We start from the raw sequence: 21,975 nt of genomic DNA, 5'->3' as shown, positions 1-21,975 counted from the left end.
ACAAAAGTCAATAAATCCTCATCACCATCCAAGTTCCTGCTGCGTGTACGGGACTAATGTAGCTGGAACAAAGAGCAGTGTAAACATGTTAACATGCACACAAGCAATTTGGGAAGGAACATGCACGTGTCAAAACGTACAGAATTAATTATAATAAAAGGAGTCACACTCGGCATACAATACTTGTAGCATGTGTGCGTGCCACACGTAAGCCTTGCATAATGTCATAGACTAGCGCTTTTATTCCTGTTTTTGTAGCGCAGCCGAGACTTGGTAACTAACTGGTCCATAAGTCATTGTCCATTTGTAGCATTGATTATTACATACTACAGTATTAATTGGCCCTGTACCCTAGAAACCTCCCATGAATGATACGGGAAAAGTATCAGTATCAGCCCCCATAGCTGTCCACTCAGAGCTCAGAGTACTGTGCCTGTGAAACAACCAATCAGAGAACAGCACATGAGTGCTTAGTGCCCCATGCTTCTCTAGTCACCAAAAAACCCAAACTTGATTAATGGAACTTTAATTGTCGGACATTGATAAGATAAGACTGTTGATAAAATATTATTGTTGAAATATTTTTGCAATTGTTGTGTTTACACTGTTTAGATATAATACATGTAATAAACTGAACATTTTCTGGAAACAAAATGGTCTTTTGATTAAATAGTACGTGATAATAAGCTCATGATTAAATAGTATGTGATTATAAGATCAACCTATAAATACATCTGTATTGGATGTATGCTAGCATGTCAAATTGGGCACCCCCAAAGGAGTACCCCAATAAAACAGGAAGTCCAGCAGTATAGCAATGTGAATAAATAAAAGTAGAGTATATTGATGACGCCGGATTTCCATATGGAAAAAGCTAAATGATGCTGTCTGTTTCCACAAGTGTGAATGGCTGACACAGCGTAGCGTAACAAATGAGAGATGAGGAGGGCGCGATAAGAGAAGCATATTTATTTGCCGGCTTCTACAAAGCCAGGAGTCAGCAGGGAGGAGTTCATTGTCCATTTTCTGCACCGTCTCTTTCTGATGTGAACGCCTCAAGAAACAGGACATGGAAATGTGAAATTCTACCAAAGCGTGCGTGCGTGAGTTGTGAGTGTGCATACGAAGAGGTGCATCTCATGGCTACCTCCCCCCTTGAGGTATAAGGTTTGTGGACGCCTGCACACACACACACACACATATACACACACACACACGGTGTATGCATGTGACGCGCATGCTTATGTCTTCCCGGCAGATCCATCTGTGCTTAATATTCGCTCTGGTCTCTGTCTGCTGGCCGGAGGTTGAGAGGCAGCCAGGGTGCAACATCAAGGCCTTCAGTAGGCTTCCATGACTAAATATGACTCAGCTCAGCATGCACACTATGGACTTTTACAGCAAGAATCAACCTCAGGCTCCTTATTCACACTCCTTCGCGTTCCCGTTATGAACTCCCAAGAGCTCTTTGCATGTGAAAAATCACAGCTGGAACTCTCAGCGGGCACACTATTAGGTACATCAGCATAATTGATAGTGTTTTACCATAGCCTTGATGATGGAATTAGACATTTAAAAGTGCTTTGAGTAAACATGCTGCTTTTATGTGTCTGTAGCTTTAATGCTAATGAGCTGTGGTTGACCACACTCATATATAGGGTAGAGAAGTGCTACTGTACACTTTCTACATACAGTAGTAATACATCATTTAGCAAGGTTAACTTCCACAAATTTGGATTCCTTATTTATAATTGGAATATTTATAAGAGCAAAGAAAAAAGGAGTAAACAAACATTAGCAACGTTATCGTATTTTAACAGTAAATCATGTTAGATTAGCCTATATGGTATGATAAAAAAAAATCAATACTGACAGATAGAGAGTGCTCTGGGCTTTATTTTATGATGTGTAGCAAAGCCTGAGTAGGGCGGATGTTCCCTTCATGATGCCATGAAAATCCCAAACTCTCTTTTCTCAAAAGTGAAGCAAACAAAGGACGGGTATGATAGATTTTCCTCACATTTGGTGCCCATAAACACACTCTGGGGACACATAGCACTGTTAGAGCATCATTAAAAAGTAACTTATGCATAATAGGGGACCTTTAACATTGTGCTTAATTCCTTCCTCCACTCTCTTTTACCGTTCTGCATGTCATCGCCACAAGTACAAACGCTTCATGGCAACTACAAGCAGCCCGGTGAGCCTAGGGAGGATTTTGTCAAATTCCTTTTGCAGTCTGAATTAATATTTACCAGGCGGGGAGACACTGTAAAGGCAGACGTACAGTGGGCTATTTCCTCGTTCGTCTGGCGAGACCGCTCTTGTTCTGGATTAAAGCATAAGCCTCAGACGCATCAGATTTGTGGCGCTAAACTTCCTCGACGGCAAGCGGATCAGTCCTAGCGTTGGGCAGCGAGAAGGAAAAAGTAGATTGTCACATGAATGGGTTAACTTTTCCTCCACCTCTTGGAGCAAGTCATGGGGAATTTTCAAGTACTGTCTGTAGCCTCTTGGATCTTCCTTGGGAATTTCTGTCAATAATCATCATGTCTTTGAGTCAGCAATTCCTTCTCTCTGTCCGAGCATCCTTTTTTCTAGTTAATGCCTCCTTCCTGTTCTTGAAAATATATAGACTTCATCATTTTATAAGGTTACAGCCATTCAAGTCCCCCGTCTGTGATTGCTAAAACTATGAACTGTTTAATGTTTACTCGGTGTGAAATTGCAGCATGCTGTGTTTACAGAGAAAAAGACACTCCATTCACTCACTCAGCCTCTCCTGGTTGAAATTCTCATAATTGCCAATTATTCCATGTTTTGGGCCAATTGCAACAACCAGAAAGGGAAGAAAAGAACGGCGCCCCCGCCGGTCTAGTCTGCTGGGATTTCCACTCCTGCGCCTGCACGCTTTGGAATCGGCAGGAACGCCTGCACCGTTTTCTGAGTCGCCAGCTAATTTGGGTTTTACACTGATTAAGCTGTCCAGCGTGCCACAGAGGAGACTTGTGTAGTGTGTGTGTGCCTAGTGTGCTTTTTTTTTGTGTGACAACATAGCAGGACAGGAGAGAAGTCCTTGCTTGCAATGCATGCAGGGAAGGCCGCTAATTGAATGTAGCGCTGCAGATAAAGGTGAGTAATGAGACATGACTCCTGTCAGCACTTGAGCGTGCTTTCCTCTCCTAATGGAGTCGCAACATTTTGACTAAATGATACCGATACCTGACATGGAAGATGGAATCTCTATCCTTTAAAAAGGCCCAAAAGGAGCACCGTAATATTCACCTAAACATCCAAAATGGATGTGGATTTACCATCAATTCAAATTTAACATGAAACTTAAGCAATGGGACAATGGGCAAAGGGACTTATAACTTGTTTATGTTGGATTTAATTCTACTTTTCTTCCAACTGGATGATTCGATATAGCTTTGGTATTGGAACTATCATGCAAGTGTGCCTAATGTCATTGTATAATCCCCCCCTCTAATCACATACTTTGCTTAACTGTGGTGTCAGGGTGGTCCCTCGGCCTCATCATCTCCATATCAGCTTGTTAACCTTCTTGTCAACTCTCACTAAGCTGACATGAGCAGCTTTTGACCCCAAACTTTGGGCATCCGGGCGGATCGTGTCCAAGGGTTCAGACAGCGGGTCTGACAATGGTCCTATTCACCCCCCTGAGGTTCTGTCCTGTCACAACACACACAACCGCATTTACTTGGTGGCTACTTTTCCCCCTCTGCTCTCACTGTGTAAGCCTTGGCGGAGGATTGGTTTGTTTAGAGATGCCTCACAAGCACACTCTTTGAGGGTAGAAATGGGCTGGAGTAAATACAAGTTGATCCAAAATAGCTGCGGCTAATCAATTTAATCACCCTCACTTGTGGTTGCTGTCGGCGTTCGATCAGGGAATGTCATGTAAATGTATTAATACATATGCTGTAACATGACAACATTATTACATTAAGGACTGGACAGGATATAAAACTCACATTCTAACAGCAACAGTTAGCATGTTCACTGAGGAAAAGCAAACTTCCCTCACACATCTGTAGCTGGCAGAGATAGTTGGAATCATGTATCATCTTCCTCACTTTTGAAAGAAGTGGCACTTCTTCGCGACACATCTTAAAGTTTTATCCACGTTTGGTGCTCAGGAACTCCCCAGAAGATCTCACCTGGTATGGCCGCAACACCCACCATCACCGCTCAGTGACAAGCTGCAACCCAAATTGCAAATTCTCCAGCAGATATCTGCAGCTGTGTGTCAGATAGACCCACTCGTTGTCTTTCCCCTCCTATGCTCAACTTTGCACGCAGCCCGTGACCACACAACACACACAGGAACGCGGCATGCATTCACAGACATTAAGTCATTTAAGCTTTTTTTGGCCAGGTATCGAACCCCGATCCACTGCTCTAAAAGACACATTACTCTTAGAACATATTTTTAAAAGTCACCTTTACATAATACGGGACCTTTAAATACTGATGTGGTGCATTGACAAGACAACTACTTAAACACTCCATCCTGTAGCATGAGCAGACTACATTCTGCTGCTGAATGTAAACAATAGCTTGATGCATCCAGGCTGCCAGAAAGTCTCCTGTGTCCACTATGACCTGCAGTGATGCTTCACTGCTCCCCGTCCGCTACATCAAAACAATACATAAACACTATTATTATGCATTGGAGAGGCAGCACATCTGCCCTAATTTGTGTGGCCACATTTGGTGGTGGGGAAGAGTGGGGGGGTTAATATTGGCGAGCAATGCAGAAGAATCAATGACATCATGTCTGTGCATTGGTGGTGGTGGTGGTGGTGGTAGTGGTGGAGGGTGGTGGGGGTTATAGTTGTGTGAGCCGAGTTAGAACAGATGCTCAGTCTGGGGGAGTGTTGCAGCATCTATGAATTTGAAGTATTGAATGCACCTCACACATGTGCACAGACACTCTGCACCTGCGCAATCACGATGGCGCACTGGGATGAAATAGTAGTAATGCATATGAGAGTATATTTGAGTAATATTTTCATTGTTTAGCGTGCACCGCTGATGCCGCTTTGCACCCCAGTCATGCGCACAGGTTACACCAGGTGACCGTCAAGCCGAGGTGACAAACGACACAAGTCTTACCTCCACACCTGTCCCATCTGAAAGACATGCAGCAGGCTCTGCCAGACCCACACCGAGAGGCGACAGCAGCGGTCCCTGTGCAGACTGGCCGCGGCTCTGCGACTACTCAACCCCTGGACGGAGCCCAGTCCGCCCTCCGTGTAATCCTGCACGAACCACCTGAAGCTGAGGATCTGCACCAGGACCGAGGGCACCAACACAAAGAAGAGGGTCATGCCCGACCACAGGAAGTCCTGGCTGCGGTAGTAGTGCGCGGCGAGCCACACGTCGCTCCCCACGTCCCAGAAAAAGACCAGCAGGGCCAGGACGATCCACAGGCAGTCCAGCCAGAGGCGCTGCTCCTCCTTCGGTGGCCGCGCCGCCTCCCTCCGCCTGGACCGGAGGTAGTGCAGGCAGGCGCTCCGGCAGCCCCAGTAGCACGACGAGGTGTTGCAGCAGTGGCAGATGTGGAAGGAGCTGCCGTTATCGGGGCCCTCCTCCCCGGTGCCCACCACCTCGTCCAGGTTGCGCAGCTGGGCGAAGCCGGTGACGACCCCTCGGCCGTCGGACTTCGCTGCCATCTTCCCCTCGGACGTTGCCCCCTCCCCCGGCGACCACTCGTGACGACACTTCCCGGACACCTGTATTGGACCCCGGACCCCGCAGCCATCTACGAGCGCTGTGCCTGCGCCTCGCCGCTGCTCACCCCGGGCTCGGATGGCGCGCCGCCGCCGCAGAAGCAGCCGCAAGCCCCGCGGACGCAGCGCATCTTCCGGGCGTCCCTCGGTCCTTCGGTCATCTAATCTGCGGAGTTGGAACACTTTTAATCCATCCGACTGCAATCGAACAATTTATTATTTTGTTTTTGCTGCCTCAGCCCTCCCCGCATCCCTCCTCCAGCTGCAAACCACCGCGTCCCTCCACTGGTCCTCACCGACGTAATTCATCCCCTACCTCTGCCCCCTCCCATCCTCGCTCATTCACACACACACGCACGCACACACACACACACACACACACACACACACACACAGCCCCTTTCAACTTGGTTGCCATCTAGTGTCTCGTTTCATGTGGCCATGCAGCAATTACAGCAAGTCTGCATACCTCCCCCCACCAAAACAAGTCATTAAAAAAGCACACGGTCTCATGGGATACAGTACGTTCCATCTCACTGGGGTTCCATTAACATTTTAATTTTACAGTTTGTGAACACACCTGGATCATTGTTTGACTACGCACGGAAAATAGCCCAAAAGTTACCTGGTGGTCCAGTATGTAGCACTATGGGCTATTGGTCTTCTTAATGGACAAGTGACTAAGGGTCTGACCAGGGCTTGGATTGAATCTGTGCCCCCTCTGCTTGAACCGGAGAGTACCATTACGCCAGGAGGAATTCCGTGATTTTATTCTCTAACTGGTGACAGAGCGTCCGACCGACTTGATTTTCCATGTGTGAGTCACAACAGTGATGTGCAATCTTTGCACATTTGCCAAGAATGCGTCCACTTTGTGCAAAATGTCTGCAGAGGCATGTTCCCGGGGCTAAGCCGGAAGAGTTAGTTACTGTGGTTACAAAGTCATGGAGCAGCAAATAAGAACTAAAAAAGCCATAGATCGGTCCACTAATACCGGAAAAAACAGCAGTACTCCCCATGGACAGTCCACCGTTGGGTCTGACATTTGATTCACTCCTACCGCAAACATCTTGGAAGTGTGTCACTCAAATCTACACGGTTCTTGTTCAATGGCGGAAGGTTTGACCATCACTTGAAAACGTCAAAGCCATGTGATTAGCAGTGTGATCTTCAACCCCAGCTAGCTGAAACATGCAAGCACCAAAAAGACAAGTGGAGCCCAAACAAATTTTATTTTGGTCCTAAATGCATTCACTCGTCACGTCCCTTCTGTTCATCTTGTCTGCGTGTTTTCTTTAAATACACGGCTTAAATACCACAAGAACCTTCCAGAACAGAAGGCGTCTGAAGAGATAAGAAATGACTCAGAAGAGTGAAGGCAAGTAACAGGTGCGTATGCAAAATGTCTGCAAGGAATTGAGAAGCGATGCTTGGATGTTACTCATCCTCAGAAACATTGGAGTATCTTTTAGGGAACGTTGTCACATATTTGCTTTAAAAGCAATTTTATAATCATAGAAAAACGCCGTAGCAAAGCATCTTGAGCCTCCAGAGGAAAGGTGGCTTTCATTGTCAATCAAGCTTGGGAATCCTCAATGATGTGGGGGGGAGAAAGAATAGCCGGAACGAATCATTTATTGTGAAGCCCAGACAGGCTGCAAGGGAAGGGAAAATTGTGCTGCTGATTTGCAACACACACTCAGCACAATGATGCATCAAAGACAGGCCCACAATAGTCTTCAGGGACCTTATTCAAGGTTGCAGGCGGGCTTCATTCAACTGTTGTCATGTCATCGCCAGTGTGGCTGCCTTTTTGTGTTTTGACTTAATTTTTCTTCCAACACCTCCCCGTTCTTTCTCATTGATTATCTATACGACATAGCTCATTTATAGCTCACTTTTAGTCATTTAGATTCAGATATGTATTAATGTAGATGAGTACTCACATTGTAGAATGCTACCATCTAGTGTCAATATTTGGTATCACCACAATTGGGGAATGGCTAAGGAAATTCTTTCAAATTTTATTAATATTTAGGTTTTAAGAGAAGGGACATGCCTACAATCTCAAACTGATATTTCATACTTTCAGAGAAATAGAAGGAAGTTTTTTTTCTTGACCCGAACTAAAGTTCCGCACCTTTAGTTCCACCTAGCTTAGTTTTGCTAAGTCGGTGTGTTTTTGACGACGCACTTGGCTCGTTTGATCAAATATACGAACCCGGTCAGGTAATTAATTGTACTTTATCATTAAACATAAGCGTTTATGTACACTGTGGACATTTGTGGCACGCAGTGTTATGTGCATTTTTAAACCAGAAGTCATTTATTATTTCCTCTTTCTCGTTGTTTCTGTAATTGCTAGCTGGCTAGCTAGCTAGCCACCATACTCCATACATTGCTAATTTGATGATTTTAACAGTCATTTGGAGGTTTTATGCCACTTGGAACACATTTGTTACAAAGTAGTGTGTTTGTAAAAGGTTGACAACTCCATTAGACACCGTGTAAGTATTTGCGTGTGCTTTGCTGTACCTTGTCAGGTGTCGTCATGGAGTTTGCGGAGCTGATCAAGACGCCCAGGGTGGACGGGGTGGTCCTCCATCGGCCTTTTATGCCAACCGTGGAGGGAACTTTATGTCTGACGGGACATCACCTCATTCTGTCCTCCAGGCAGGACAATACAGAGGAGCTGTGGTTGCTTCATGCCAATATTGACTCCATAGAGAAAAGGTTGGTGGTATTTTAAAATGAACATTTTTGGAAAAAACAACCACAGCTGTAATATAACTCTTATTCCATTGTGTTCCAGATTTGTTGGCTCCCTTGGCAGGATCATAGTCAAATGCAAAGACCTGAGAGTGATCCAGCTGGACATTCCTGGCATGGAGGAGTGTCTCAACATTGTCAGCTCCACTGAGGTAAAAGGCTCAATTTTAGAAGATATTGATTTTTGTGTTTCAATATGCTTTATTGTCCTTTGTAGGCTTTATCTACGCTGGATTCTGTCTCCCTCATGTACCCTTTCTTCTACCGGCCCATGTTTGAGGTCGTAGACGATGGATGGAATTGTTTCAGACCTCAAGATGCCTTTAAAGACCTAGAGTCTATGGTATGGAAGCACTATAAAACCTCACAGCAGGGGTGCCCCAACTGTTTCTACTGAGAGCCTCATACTGACAAATGAAAAGGCAAAAAATAAATATTTATTATTTTGTTTTTGTTATATATTATTATAATTATGTTTTTAGAATGTGCCACGGGCCACAAATGGCACCCGTGCCTTAAAGCAACAAACTGCATTGAGAACTCAGATAGTGAAGATTCTTCCTTGGCACATTTGCCACCCCACTGTAAGGTTTTATCGGAATATATATGTGTAGCTTTGGCGTAATTCTGCTAAATAACTTTCAAATGAACTAGCCTTTAATAGCAGCCTGGCACGTTTCATCTCTCAGACGGATGAATGGCGGCTGAGTGAAGTCAACAAGGACTTCAGCGTGTGTCCCTCCTACCCTCCACTCGTTGCCGTGCCCAAAGGTATCGACGACGACGCACTGAGGAAAGTAGCAACCTTCCGTCACGCCGGCCGCTTCCCCGTGCTCAGCTATTACCACAAGAAGAACGGAATGGTGAGCTTGTGTTTTGACTCGGCTTTGATGGCCGCAGACAGCGTGACATCTCTTGTGTGTTGTCAGGTGATGATGCGAGCAGCTCAGCCTTTGACGGGCACCAACGGGCGGCGATGCAAGGAAGACGAGAAGCTCATCAACGCCACACTGAGGCCGGGCAAACGCGGCTACATTATAGATACTCGTGCCATCAACGTGGCTCAGCAGGCCAAAGCTAAAGGGGGAGGCTTTGAGTCTGAGGCAAATTACCCCCAGTGGAGGAGGATCCACAAGGCCATTGAAAGGTGACAAACTTTAATACTGAAATAGGAGGTTGCACATTAACAATTTTTTTTAATTTATTGTCAACAAGGTCCAACGTGCTGCAAGAGAGCCTCATCAAGCTGGTGGAGGCGTGCAACGACCAGTCCCACAACATGGACCGCTGGCTCAGCAAGCTGGAGGCGTCCAACTGGCTGGCTCATGTCAAGGAGATCCTAACCACGGCTTGCCTGGCGGCCCAGTGCATCGATAGGTTGGAACGCATTGTGAGTGAGACCCTTTGAACGGTCTCCCAGTATTAATTATGACATGTTGTGTCTCAGGGAGGGAGCTTCAGTGCTTGTGCACGGCACAGAAGGCACAGACTCCACCCTGCAGGTCACCTCCTTGGCTCAGATCATTCTGGACCCAGTCTGCAGGACCATCAGAGGCTTCCAGAGCCTGGTGGAGCGAGAGTGGCTCCAGGTAAGCCAAGTAAACCTGCTGTTTTAAAGGAATACAGAAAGCAACCCTTGCCTCTTTCTTTGTCCATCAAGGCGGGTCACCCGTTCCAGCAGCGCTGCGCCCAGTCGGCCTACTCTAGCGGCAAACCTCGCCAGGAGGCTCCCGTCTTCCTGCTCTTCTTGGACTGCGTGTGGCAGATACTCCGGCAGTTCCCGTGCTCCTTTGAGTTCAGCGAGAGCTTCCTGGTGCTGCTTTTTGAGCATGCCTACGCTTCGCAGTTCGGCACTTTTCTGGGCAACAGCGCCGCAGAGAGGTAAATCAGTGACCGCAATATTAGGCACAATCAAGTCTAGTGTCATCGAATACAAGAAATGTATAATCATCTCTTACTTTACAAAGATAACATTGCTTTTGGGTATTAATTTACAAAGGGGAGCTGTACTCATTTTTAACATTTTGTGGTATGTATAATGCACTGCAGCTGGAGACCTCTGCAAACTACAACCACAATTATGGATTATTAATTATGGATACCTTTTCTGACTATTCAATTAAAACTGAGCTCATTTTGATCCAGCTCTGACAGTATATTTGGTCTTATACGTAATAGCATGGCAGTGAGCATTTGACCTCACTGTTTATTTGAACATTTCAACTCCCTTTAGGTGACGTTTTTGTCCCACCCCCACAGGTCCAAACTTTCCGTGCCTGAAAAGACTGTCTCACTGTGGTCTTGGGTGAACCGTCCCCAAGAGCTGGAGCGCCTGACCAACCCGCTGTACGAGGCCAACAGCCTCGTCATCTGGCCCTCGGTGGCCCCTCAGAGCCTGCTGCTCTGGGAAGGTAAATAACAAAGACCCTTGACTACTAAACTAATTGAAACTGAGCATTATTATCTAAGGTTACAGTTCCCCTAATGCTTAAAATGACCAAAATATGGCAAAGATGCACATTTTTTTATATGTCACACTTGCGGACTCCATTTGTGTATCATGAGCCATGCGTGAACGGTCAAATATTTCATATACGTCCACCATGTGTGTTGAGTACGGATCGTACAGATCGATACTGAAATATCAATACCTCCGATACCAGCTCCTCATGATATACTGAAATATAGGATGATATACTGATACTTTTGATACTTCAGATGTATAATTTTGTCCTGTTTGTATACTTTATACGCAAAGAGAAAAGGTGAAAGAGATCTTACTCCTTTGCCACAAAAATTGCAGCAGATTTGGGCATCTCCACAAATCACACGGCCATAAAATTGCATATCAGGTTGTGAACCAGGCTTTACAATCGAGTCCCAGGCTGATATTTGGGAATTGTTACCACAAGGTGGCAGAATTGTCATTTCCCGGCATCATCATGACAACATACAGCACCTGTTTGAGTTAAATCTTCTGCTCCTAAACGACTGCACGCAAAAGGGTGAAAATTAGTCCAAACTTGCACTCTGACTGTGTTGTGTGTGCTATTATTTTCCACATGGCACCACCCGTAAGTCGGACACATCCACATTTAGGGTGTTTTGACGACTCAACACAAAATTTGGTCCACACGTGTTGGGGATTGACAATCCCATGTGTGATTGATGATGTTTGATCCGCTTTGACTTGGCAACTAATGGTCCATACGCTGCATCACAAAGACTTGCAACATGAAGGGTTCACACGGTGCATGTGACCTGACCAGCTCATTTGGCCGAGCCCTCGTTTTTGCTTTCAGCACCTTTTCACATTGCTGACATAACTCCTGCCGTGTGTCACGATTCCTTTTGCTTATGTGCTGGCTGTATAGCTTGCACGGTGGGTGAACCTGAGCCCCTTGTATGCATGCTCATCTATGCGGCACACTTTTATTCTCGTGTCCCAAGCTGTGCTGTCTTTGGTTTCTTGCGCAACACAAAGTTTAGATGAATTTATTGTTAGAGCTAATAGGGCGACGGCTGCCTGTAAAAAAAAAAAAAAAAGAAAAAAAAGAAATGGAATGTCGTGTACCTGCATGCCACCATAAATGTCGATTAAGGCGTGATATGCAGTAAACTATATACATTTGCATCGCACTTCCTGTTTACCTTAAGTGGAGCGATCATTAATTCTTCTTACGCTGCTCCTCCTTCACCAACCCTATATGACCCCTGGCCGCCCCCAAGTATGTAGCCAGTGTGACCGACGTGCGGATCGGATGGTGAAGGCGCATGCTGCCGACATTCCTGGGTTTTATTGACCACGTCACAGAACACTCAGATTGCTGCTATCTTGACGTTTATGACTGGCAGCTGCAAAATGTGAAATATCTCGATCAGAGATTATTATTATGATTATTAACCACTGTGACCTTTTATTTTGAAATCTGCCCAATCAAAGGCTCTATGATGCTTTGTTGAAAATTGGGAAAAGGTCACCTGATACATTAGAGCCAATTCAAGAGCTGTGTGTAAAATAGTTAATAGTGAAAACAATACTTTTTTTTGTAATCCTACTTAGAAAATGCTATATTTTTGTTATTATTGAAAATGTTTGCATTATTGATTTACATAGCCATAATATTATATTTTTAAACTCGATTTTGAATGTGTATATTTATACTATTGTGGTTGTCGTTTATGATTGTACTGCGCTGCATCATACTGAGAGGTTTTGCTGCTAGTATTTTGCCCCATGTAGATAAATAAAGTAAATAAATAAAGCTCATAGTTCCAGTTCTGCTCATTACAGTATTAAATAACAATTCAGGTACAATAAAGTCTGTGCTCACACATACCCTTGGTATAATAATAACAGTGATGGTACGTCTATTTCTGGTGGACAGCACAGGAAGCCACAGATGCCGCTTGTGTATGACCAAACCAGTGTTTTCTTTAATGACAGGAGTCTTCCTCCGCTGGAACCGCTCGTCCAAGTGTTTGGACGAGGCCTACGAGGAGATGGTGCACATCATCGAGTACAACAAAGAGCTGCAGAACCGAGTCAACCTCCTGCGCAGGCAGCTGGCCCAGCTGGAAACCGAGGATCCTCTGCTGCAAACGCCCTAGATACAGCACGAGCGAGGTGGAAGAGGTAGAAAACGGATCTCTGTCGGTTGATCTGAATGATTCCAAATACGAGGGATTGTTTTTTTGTGTTTACATCACACACACCTGAAGCTTTATGTTCACAATTCATTCGTCACACTTACACTATGCGGACACACCCCTTAAACAACTACACATTTTCCTCACCAATACTGTCCATATCGCGTATCACTTCTTCTGTCTTGCGTCCCACTGAATGTATACTACTGAAGTGCAGCACGGTAACCATGGTAACAAATAAGCGCGCCATAAGACAGCACGTGGCTCCCCTGCACGTTGCTGTGGCACAATGAGCGTAGGTGGGATCAGCAACTGTATAGCGGGACCGACCAATCGTACTGATTATTGAATATTTATCACAAGCACTACCACGCATTGCAGCTTTATGCACCTCGCATGTGCAAGTAATATCCAATAGAAGCTGTCTGCTTCTGCTCACTTTTGGGCTATATTACTTTATCATGGTAGTTTGCCTTAGAAGGTGTATGGTGATACCAGTTCATTACTGCAACTCAAGTAAATACGAGTTGTAGTTGCCAAAAGGTCTTAATAGCATTTTATCATTATATTAAAACAATGCACTTTGTGTTAGTAATATACTCTAAGTCGAGAGTAATCTGTGTGTTAAGAGGAGCATAGTTTTTTCACGTTGGCGTGGGTACAACACGTCTCATCTCTAGCACAGCAGTTGATTTCATGCAGCCTTAAATAGATTATTATTGCTTTTGGCTGTTTACTACGCCAACAACTCACTATTAAATATTGTCGTATCAATGATTCCAGCCACTACTTTTAAATTGCTTGAAATTGTACATCTTAGAGGGGCCCCATTATGTAATTAACGTCACCTATAAATGTTGTTAAAATGTTGTATTATCCTGTTTAAACAATGCTAGAGTTTCGGACAATGAGGTTTGTGTATATGGAAGTGAGCCCTGAAAGAAGTTGGGGATGGCCCTGAACACTAGGTTTCAGAGTTTTTTTTTTAATACCAACTCTCTGTGATGTCACAGTGAGCCATATTTCCTTATATGGGCGGGCCCGGGTACAAGCTGTTAGCTGTACAAGATTAGTGGGGGCATGCCCGGAGGAGGGCCGTGGGATTTCCAAAAATTTTTCAAAAATCCAAGGTTTAATTAGTAACAGCTGGAATAGGTGCAGATTCTCAAAGATCTAGAAAGCTTTTTGCGGGGGTGATTTTGTGTAGCTGCTCTATAGGAGTCCACAACTCAATACAAAGGGTCGAAGATGAGCATAAGAGAGTCTTTGCATGCATAAAACAGTTTACATTATGCCAAATGTTTATCTGAATAATGTTGTTGTACAGTGCAATTATACATCATGTGCTCTGGCTATGTCAGTCAATAAAACTCTATAATTCGATGGGGAAATACTCCTGTAGTGTAGTGTCGAAAACTCTTTCCACATGACAGTGGCGCCCAAGATATTGTACTATGTCTGTGTTGACGAGGTGACAGTGGCATAAATAGGCGAGCATCAGCTGCTTCCAGGCGCCACGTGACTGCTGCTGTTTTACATCTGTTTACATACTTTTCTACATAGGGACTTGCCGCTCGTCAAACAGAGGACAGGTCTTTTGGTTTTGTTTTTGGTCAAAAAAAAAAAAAAACTGTGTCAGCTTACTGATTAACTTTGTGCTTTGACAAGGTCATATCTTTCCCCTGCTGTGAGCAAAGTGGGTGTGTCGGCTCGTCCACTCACATGCCAGCGCCACAGCTTAATCCCGCCTCTTGTTGGCTCTTTGAATGACCTCGAGCCATCGCAAACAAACCATCAATGTCAAATCTTTTTGAACAAACACCTTTGAATGGAAATTACCTTGTAATGCCCTGTACTTTTTTTGAAATTTTGTCCATTTACATAATGTGGCCTGCATAGTAAACCAAGCTACAGCGACATTAGTTGTTGTTAACATTTTTACATGGAAGAACTACTTTTACAGGTGTAGTGACACCTTGTCACACCACACCGGCTAGCTACTAGACAGCTATCGACTAGCTTCACCACACACTTGCAGTGTCAGTGCAGTGCTCACAATGCCTGACACTACTGAAACATAACGCTACATATTGGAGCTGCCGCCACTGGTGCTGTGTTTTTGTTTTTGGGACGGAAGTCCCAATAATGCTTAAAATGTTATCATGAATTAATCTGTTACTACATGCTCACAGCATGGATATAAAACCTTGATGGTGACCATGTTTTTCAACCAATGTGGCTCAAATTTTAGACACATGTGCTTGACAGTCTCCTAGAGGGGTGTAGCAATTTTTACTGTGATTTTTTTTAAGCACACCAAAGTAACAGTTTCTTACAATAGGTGAAATTGAAAATCAATCCAATTTTATATTACCAACTTTATATTATAAAAGGGCCACCATGCTGCTTATTTGTCAGGAAAAATAACAGCATAGCAAGATGTAAAGGCCTCATTATGCTACAGTAGAGTCACTACACCCACCCTCCTTGATCCTGTTCTTATGCTTCTTATAATTTCTTCCTTATGTAGTTTCCATGACCCGAGTTAACCTACTTGGTCATATGGAATAGATTGTAAAAGGTAAACAAGTCAACCCCTGTCTTGGCCTCCATTGAGATATGGCGCTGCAATCGCCAGTGGAATGGAGATTGGAGGCCAGCAACGTCTGTGACGTCACAAGGCGTGGTCTGTCGGGGCAGCGCCGCACCTCCGCGTCTCGACCAATCAGAGGCGAGACCGGCTTCTCCTGTATGCAGATGGTTGCTGATAAATAGCAGCGGGGAGCAGCTGATGCAACACCGGCTGGAGATAACGCCACAACAAGCGTCACATCACAGAAAAGCAAAGAGGAAAGATAGTAGCAGCACTGCGTCTAATTGAGTGGACTCATTGGTAAGTACGCCACTAACTTCAGTGTGAAATAATCCCTCTAACTTCCGGTTTAGGAAGTGTATTCGCTAGTTTGGCACGCGTGTGTTTGTTTTTAATCATTTCTATAGTTTGCCTTTTTAAGTCCACTATTTTATGTTCACCTCCTGGTATTTTACCAGTTAAACTGGTGTTATTGTTCATACTGGAGTCTATCCTCCCATTTAGGGCTTCGACGAGGAGCGGCTTAGCCATTCGCCAGTTTCCCGCTACTTCTTGACTTTACACTAGCTAGCTAGCACCACATTTTTCCCCCATTACAAACCCACTTTAGTCGTGTAACACCCCCCCTTGATGTGACGTCTCTCTGGCTAGGTGGAGCTACGAGAGCTCGACGTTATACAACAGTGAATTGTTGGCACAACAACGTGGAGCACATGGCGCGGAGGGAGAGGCGAGGTTTATCAAAGTAGTGGTGGTCGTAGTGTGTGTTTGCTAGTAGAGGACTCCCCCCCCCCCCACCAATGGGTCGTGTGTGTGCAAACGTCACCTCTTAGTGCGGTAGTGGGTTTTGCCTTTTTCACACGCATTTCCACAAATAAACGTATGCTTTGTTACGCAGACACACACCCCTTCTTTAAAACACACACATTTTTTTTCTGCTGAATGGCTTAAATACGCCCCTCACTCTCAGATTGGCCGCTGGTGAAGGCAAGGCAGGGCATATAAATACGCTCAAGTTGCTCCCTTCTTTCCTTTTTTGTGGGAGCTGCCAACACTATCGGTGAGTATACGGAAATATATGTTGTTTAATCGGTTAAAAACGCCTTTATAGCACAGAAAACAAACAAACTCATAATATGTGTAATATGTTAGTTTCTTCACAATGACTACTTTGAGTGTGTTTGCATTTTTGCTCTCCAAAAATCATCCTAAATGTGTCTATGCTGCTTGTTGTGTGTATGGTGTCATATTTACACATTAAATTTTTGCACTCTGGCTTTGGGAGGAGCCCAATTGGGGGAAAAAAACATATTTATGGAACAGAAGCATTCACTCAACCCACCACCAGTTAATTTCGAGACTTGTGAGTCAAATGTTTCTTCCAATTCGGAGGTGTCCAACGGGCGGCCTGAGGGCGATTTGCGCCCCGCAGCTCACTTTTTGTTGAACTAATGTGAAAGAAAATGGTGAAAAGCAGAACGAGTCAAACTCATGCATTAAGTAACCGTGGCCTTTTTCTAGGTACCAAGCATGCCCGTCATCAGAACCCTCAGCAAGGTAGCCAAACAGGCCGTGCTCAGCAGCCCGGCATGCAGCTGTCAGCCCTTGACGGTGGCCGTGCGCAACATCAGCTTCTCCCCTCGCCAGGTGACATCCGACGCCAGCTTCCACTCTGTGTCCTTCTCTGAGACGGACCACCCCAAGGTGCTCATCACAGGTGAGCCGCACCGATTGACATTCCGTAGTGTTAAAAAGGAGGTTACCAGGATGATTTGTACCAAATGTGCTAGGACTGCTAACAAGTTTGGCAAGACATCCAAAGTAGGATGCCAGTGAGAAACAAAAGGCGACAAATGCTTTGACTTCCACACCCCCTTTGCGTCCTTCTTGGTTACTTGAGGCTCCATGGAAACGTGCAGCATTATCATGGCTGCTGTGTCAATTTCAGGTGGCCTTGGACAGCTGGGCGTGGGGCTGGCCAAACTCTTACGGTAAGAGGTCACACTCTTGTCCTTATTAGGTAAACTTTCGCTATTGGTAAAAAAAAAAAAAAGTTGTGTAACGACCACATGTTGCTTTACAGGAAACGATTTGGAAAGAACAACGTGATTCTGTCTGATATCAGGAAGCCGTCGAGCAACGTTTTCCACAGTGGTGCGTATGACCTCATCACTCACTCCCTACCTCTTCTGTTGAAACGCTATTGATTGATTACCATGGCGGGCACGTATCGCATCATGAGCCTGCCGAGATGATGTTAATGTGTCACTCTTGTGTCACCACAAATGTGCCAGTGGAGATGAAACGGCAGAATGTGTACTGTTAATAATTGTGTGTTCATAAAGTGTTGGCTCGAATGTCATAAAAAATTCTCGCAGAAATAAATATTTTTAAATATATAATTGTTATAAATATATCTTAAGTAAAAATGTGTTTTAAAAGATAATTTTTTAATGCAAGAACATTTGTACAAATTAATACCCAACGAGTGGCTTATATTGAAGTTTTGCTAAATTCTTTGCTGTAAAATAATTTTAAAACTCCTTTTAATAAATGAAACCATGCCTTCTGTCCCCATCAGGCCCATTCATCTATTCTGACATCCTGGACTACAAGAACCTGCGTGAAATCGTGGTGAACAACCGTATCACCTGGCTGGTCCACTACAGCGCCCTGCTCAGCGCCGTCGGCGAGGCCAACGTGGCCCTGGCGAGATCCGTGAACATCACCGGTGAGCGAAATGCCGCCTAATTACACCCTACGAAAGGTTCCCGCTGACGTCTCCTCTTCTGGTCGGAAGGGCTTCACAACATCCTGGATATTGCAGCCGAGCACGGCCTGCGTCTTTTCGTCCCCAGCACCATCGGCGCCTTCGGTCCCACATCTCCTCGTAACCCCACGCCAGATCTTTGCGTGCAGAGGCCTCGCACCATCTACGGCGTCTCCAAAGTCCATGCTGAGCTCATGGGCGAGGTAGGTTTCCATGATGGTGATTTTCTCTTGTTGTTGTCCTCCCGATAGATAATAAATAAATGTTTTTTTTGACAGTACTACCACCACCGCTACGGCCTAGACTTCCGCTGTCTTCGCTACCCGGGAATCATCTCAGCAGACTCCATGCCTGGTGGCGGCACGACGGGTGAGAAATAAACCGAGCTATCAGTTTTAATAGACGTCTATTCCCGGAGCCCTCTTCTCTATCGCTTCTTATGTAACCGATTTTATTTTTAGGCCCCACATACTCAATTTCTTCGAACCATTTGCCCTTTCAGACCATATCTCAAAATCGATACCGTTTTTTCTCCCCTCCAGACTACGCTGTCCAGATTTTCCACGACGCCATCAAGACAGGGAAGTTCGAGTGCTTCCTGAAGCCCGACACACGTCTGCCCATGATGTACATTGACGACTGCCTGCGTGCCACGCTGGAGGTGATGGAGGCGCCCGCCGACACGCTGAGTATGAGGACGTACAACATCAACGCCATGAGCTTCACCCCCGAGGAACTGGTTCAGGAGCTCCGCAAGCATGTGCCCGAGCTGGAGGTCACGTACAACGTGGATCCCGTCCGACAGGCTATCGGTAAATTAAGTGTTGGTTGTAAAGTCAGTTGGCTGATATGAGGGGAATTATGACATCATACTGATAAATCCTAAGATTAAAAATAGCTCGAATGACCGATAATTAATTAAAATAAACTTTTCAATTGATTAGATCAGTGCTGTCTGGAATGGACTTGTACATTTATCCAAATCCGAGCTTTGTTCCATTGTGTTGCCACACCCTTTATGCTTTGTCTTCATAAAGTATCATGGAAATTGTATTTATTGTTATATTGCTTTTAATTAGAATTAGATTGGGAATTGAAACCTTGGTGGAGAAGATAGTGAACACTATTTGCTTAAATTGAAATTTGCCCCACCCATTTGAAATGGACATACATTATTAATAATACAAGGAAAAATGTTGCTAAACAATTTTGTGTCTTTTTAGCTGACTCTTGGCCCATGAACTTCGACGACTCCAACGCAAAGACAGACTGGGCCTGGAAGTACGACTACGACATGCCCGAGCTCGTCCAGACGATGCTCAACTACCTGAGCACTGAAACACGCATGGCCCGGGCTAACTGAGGTGTCGGCAATGGCGGCTCCTTGTTGTACATAATGTAAAGACTGACCAAAGAGGATGGAGAAACCTGGGCTTGTACATACTTGTTCTCGCTCTGTGTAACTGCGAAGGGCTCCTCCGCTCGCCCGGCTGTCCGGCCTGATGAATGTGAAGGTCGGCGTGGGTGAGACGACCCTGGACCCTCCCCCCAACACACAATTTGCTCTTTTAAAAAAAAGCGAGAACAAAGCTTTTGACCTTTTACTCCACTTGTCACTCTGGCGGAGAGCTGTGAAACCAGTTCTACTTTTGCTGTATCACAAAGGATTGCATAACTAAGTGTTAAGGGCAAAAAAAACAATAATAAAGGCAATGTCTTTTGGGATTTAGAGACAAAACGTGCGCCCTTTTATGCATTTTAGCAGGGTAACGGTCCTAATTGCTGACAAAGTAATCAAACGTGCAGAAAAGGGGAGGGGGTTGATTTCTGATACAGGATATCTGTAACAACTTTTGTTTATTCCACGTAAATTTATTTATTCTTTCTATCGGTGTCCAGTAATTGCTTTTCTTAACGCTTATTTTTTCCATCAACACTGTGGGTTTATGTGGACCCCAATGGGGAATAATATTATTGTTATATTACAATTAAGGTCTTTGGTTAGAAGGGAAACATCTCTTGTTTCTTGATCAGACAATTTCCGTTGACAATAAACCACTTTGTTCCCACATATTTGGCTCTTTCACTGTTTTTAAAAACATTTTGTGTATAATTCAGCATTTTTGTATAGTTGGAGCATAGAAAACTTTCTAAATGCAATATTTACCATTGGTAGAGACTTGTAGACATAAAATAACACCCCTATAGTCACCTTTACACTTCTATAAGTTTTGTTTACATCACATAATGCACAGGTACACAGCAACCGGGCCATAGCTAACCATTAGCAAGCTAATTAATTAGCCTCCAATTAATTAGCCTTTATTTACTAAACAAAGGCTCTCACTTTACAACAAGCTACACAAAAGTACTGTACTTCCAGAGGAACTAATGACTAAGGCGCATACATTTATAGCAGTTACTGAAGAACTAATGACTAAGGCGCATACATTTATAGCAGTTACCGAAGAACTAATGAACTAATGACTAAGGCGTATACATCTACAGTAGTTACTGAGAAACCAATAGGTAGTGGTTAGCGTTAGGTAGGTTTGTACCTCATGAACTACTGTCATTCTGTGTACCTTATTACAAAATGCTACCAGACAAGGAAGCCAAAAACTTACCACTTCCACACCAAAGGGAGGATGCCTTCTTTTCATTACTATATATGCGTGGTTGACTTCATGCAGTGTGAGGGTAATCTAATGTTATGTCTCGATAAATGAGCATTACTGACACCTAGTGGCCAGAATACTACATATACTTTTATCTGTCAATATTTTTTGTCCAAATTTTCTATGGACAATTTATAGTCAATGAACATGCGTGTTTTTGGAATGTGGGAGGAAGACGGAGAAAACACACATGCTAACCAACATGCTAACCACGAGGGACCCTTTCCAGAATAGTGTGACTGTATGTCAACACTAGTACACCAACATCTTCACAAGATCACGGACGGCATTTATCATGCGTTACATTTTAGTCTTCCATTCAATTAAACTTTCCCATAACTCTCCTCTAAAGAAGTGTCTCCTTGTCTTCGCCTTAACAGGAGCCAACTTGTGTTGTGAGAATGTTCAGCATGTGGCGTTCAGCCGACGGCCGTACTTCCTGTTGGGTATGAACTTGCCGCACTGTACAGAGCACTTATGTAATCCCGAGAAGGCTGGATTTTCTAAGTTGGTCTGCAGCGATAGCACCACATGTGAAAAAGGAAAACAGTCTTGCTTTTGGAAAATGTGACTGAAAATGATGACAACGTGGCCTGACTGTAAATGGTTTCCATGTGCAAATAATGCAGTCAGAGCAGACACTTTTTAAAACACTTGCACTCAATATTATGAAAGAAAGCTGTTATTCAGTGCCGTGCCAGACTAAGATTTAGTTGGTTAATTGGTAAATTTTTTGTTTGTTTTTTTTTCATAGATTTT

General features: G+C 44.4%; 3 protein-coding genes across 4 annotated transcripts in view; 2 read left to right on the top strand and 1 right to left on the bottom strand.

Annotated features, from left to right (window-relative positions):
• xkr6b (XK, Kell blood group complex subunit-related family, member 6b) overlaps window positions 1–8,355 on the bottom strand; it is a 40,536-nt gene extending 32,181 nt beyond the window's left edge. The window contains exons 1-2 of the mRNA XM_058056726.2: window positions 8,292–8,355; window positions 5,140–5,922 (exon numbers count right to left, since the gene is read on the bottom strand). Of these exons, the coding sequence (XP_057912709.1) occupies window positions 5,140–5,699 (560 nt within the window). The 5' untranslated portion in view covers window positions 5,700–5,922; window positions 8,292–8,355. The remainder of the gene's footprint in view (window positions 1–5,139; window positions 5,923–8,291) is intronic.
• mtmr9 (myotubularin related protein 9) lies at window positions 7,861–14,590 on the top strand. The gene is made up of 11 exons (XM_058056728.2): window positions 7,861–7,985; window positions 8,300–8,489; window positions 8,569–8,677; window positions 8,743–8,868; window positions 9,215–9,388; window positions 9,455–9,672; window positions 9,741–9,902; window positions 9,973–10,114; window positions 10,186–10,406; window positions 10,785–10,936; window positions 12,973–14,590. Exons 2-11 carry the CDS (start codon window positions 8,308–8,310, stop codon window positions 13,134–13,136), a joined length of 1,650 nt encoding a protein of 549 aa, XP_057912711.1. The 5' UTR covers window positions 7,861–7,985; window positions 8,300–8,307; the 3' UTR covers window positions 13,137–14,590.
• A 1,337-nt stretch (window positions 14,591–15,927) lies between these two features.
• On the top strand, window positions 15,928–20,609 carry tdh (L-threonine dehydrogenase). 2 transcript variants are annotated; one of them, XM_078798787.1, is made up of 10 exons: window positions 15,966–16,068; window positions 16,420–16,828; window positions 17,290–17,485; window positions 17,717–17,759; window positions 17,852–17,922; window positions 18,350–18,499; window positions 18,569–18,741; window positions 18,817–18,907; window positions 19,081–19,350; window positions 19,762–20,609. In XM_078798787.1, the coding sequence occupies exons 3-10, from the start codon at window positions 17,299–17,301 to the stop codon at window positions 19,899–19,901; spliced, it is 1,125 nt and encodes a 374-aa protein (XP_078654913.1). In that variant the 5' UTR covers window positions 15,966–16,068; window positions 16,420–16,828; window positions 17,290–17,298; the 3' UTR covers window positions 19,902–20,609. The 2 variants fall into 2 exon arrangements, with proteins under 2 accessions (XP_057912722.2, XP_078654913.1); XM_058056739.2 differs by lacking the exon at window positions 16,420–16,828 and having other exon boundaries at window positions 15,928–16,068.
• Window positions 20,610–21,975: the final 1,366 nt, after the last annotated feature.

The sequence above is a fragment of the Doryrhamphus excisus genome, linkage group LG19 (assembly GCF_037039965.1).
Source record: "Doryrhamphus excisus strain RoL-2023G ecotype Guam linkage group LG19, RoL_Dexc_Guam_v1.1, whole genome shotgun sequence".
In the NCBI taxonomy this organism is placed as follows: Eukaryota; Metazoa; Chordata; class Actinopteri; order Syngnathiformes; family Syngnathidae; genus Doryrhamphus; species Doryrhamphus excisus.
This window is presented reverse-complemented; position numbering and strand designations above follow the sequence as displayed.

Coding starts and splice junctions, on each gene's coding strand:
- mtmr9 (XM_058056728.2), top strand. CDS start 8,308: ATGGAGTTTGCGGAGCTGATCAAGACGCCCAGGGTGGACGGGGTGGTC. Junction 9,673..9,740: donor ATCCACAAGGCCATTGAAAG/GTGACAAACTTT, acceptor ATTGTCAACAAG/GTCCAACGTGCTGCAAGAGA. Junction 10,115..10,185: donor TGGAGCGAGAGTGGCTCCAG/GTAAGCCAAGTA, acceptor TTGTCCATCAAG/GCGGGTCACCCGTTCCAGCA.
- tdh (XM_058056739.2), top strand. CDS start 17,299: ATGCCCGTCATCAGAACCCTCAGCAAGGTAGCCAAACAGGCCGTGCTC. Junction 17,486..17,716: donor CCCCAAGGTGCTCATCACAG/GTGAGCCGCACC, acceptor TGTCAATTTCAG/GTGGCCTTGGACAGCTGGGC. Junction 19,351..19,761: donor TCCCGTCCGACAGGCTATCG/GTAAATTAAGTG, acceptor GTGTCTTTTTAG/CTGACTCTTGGCCCATGAAC.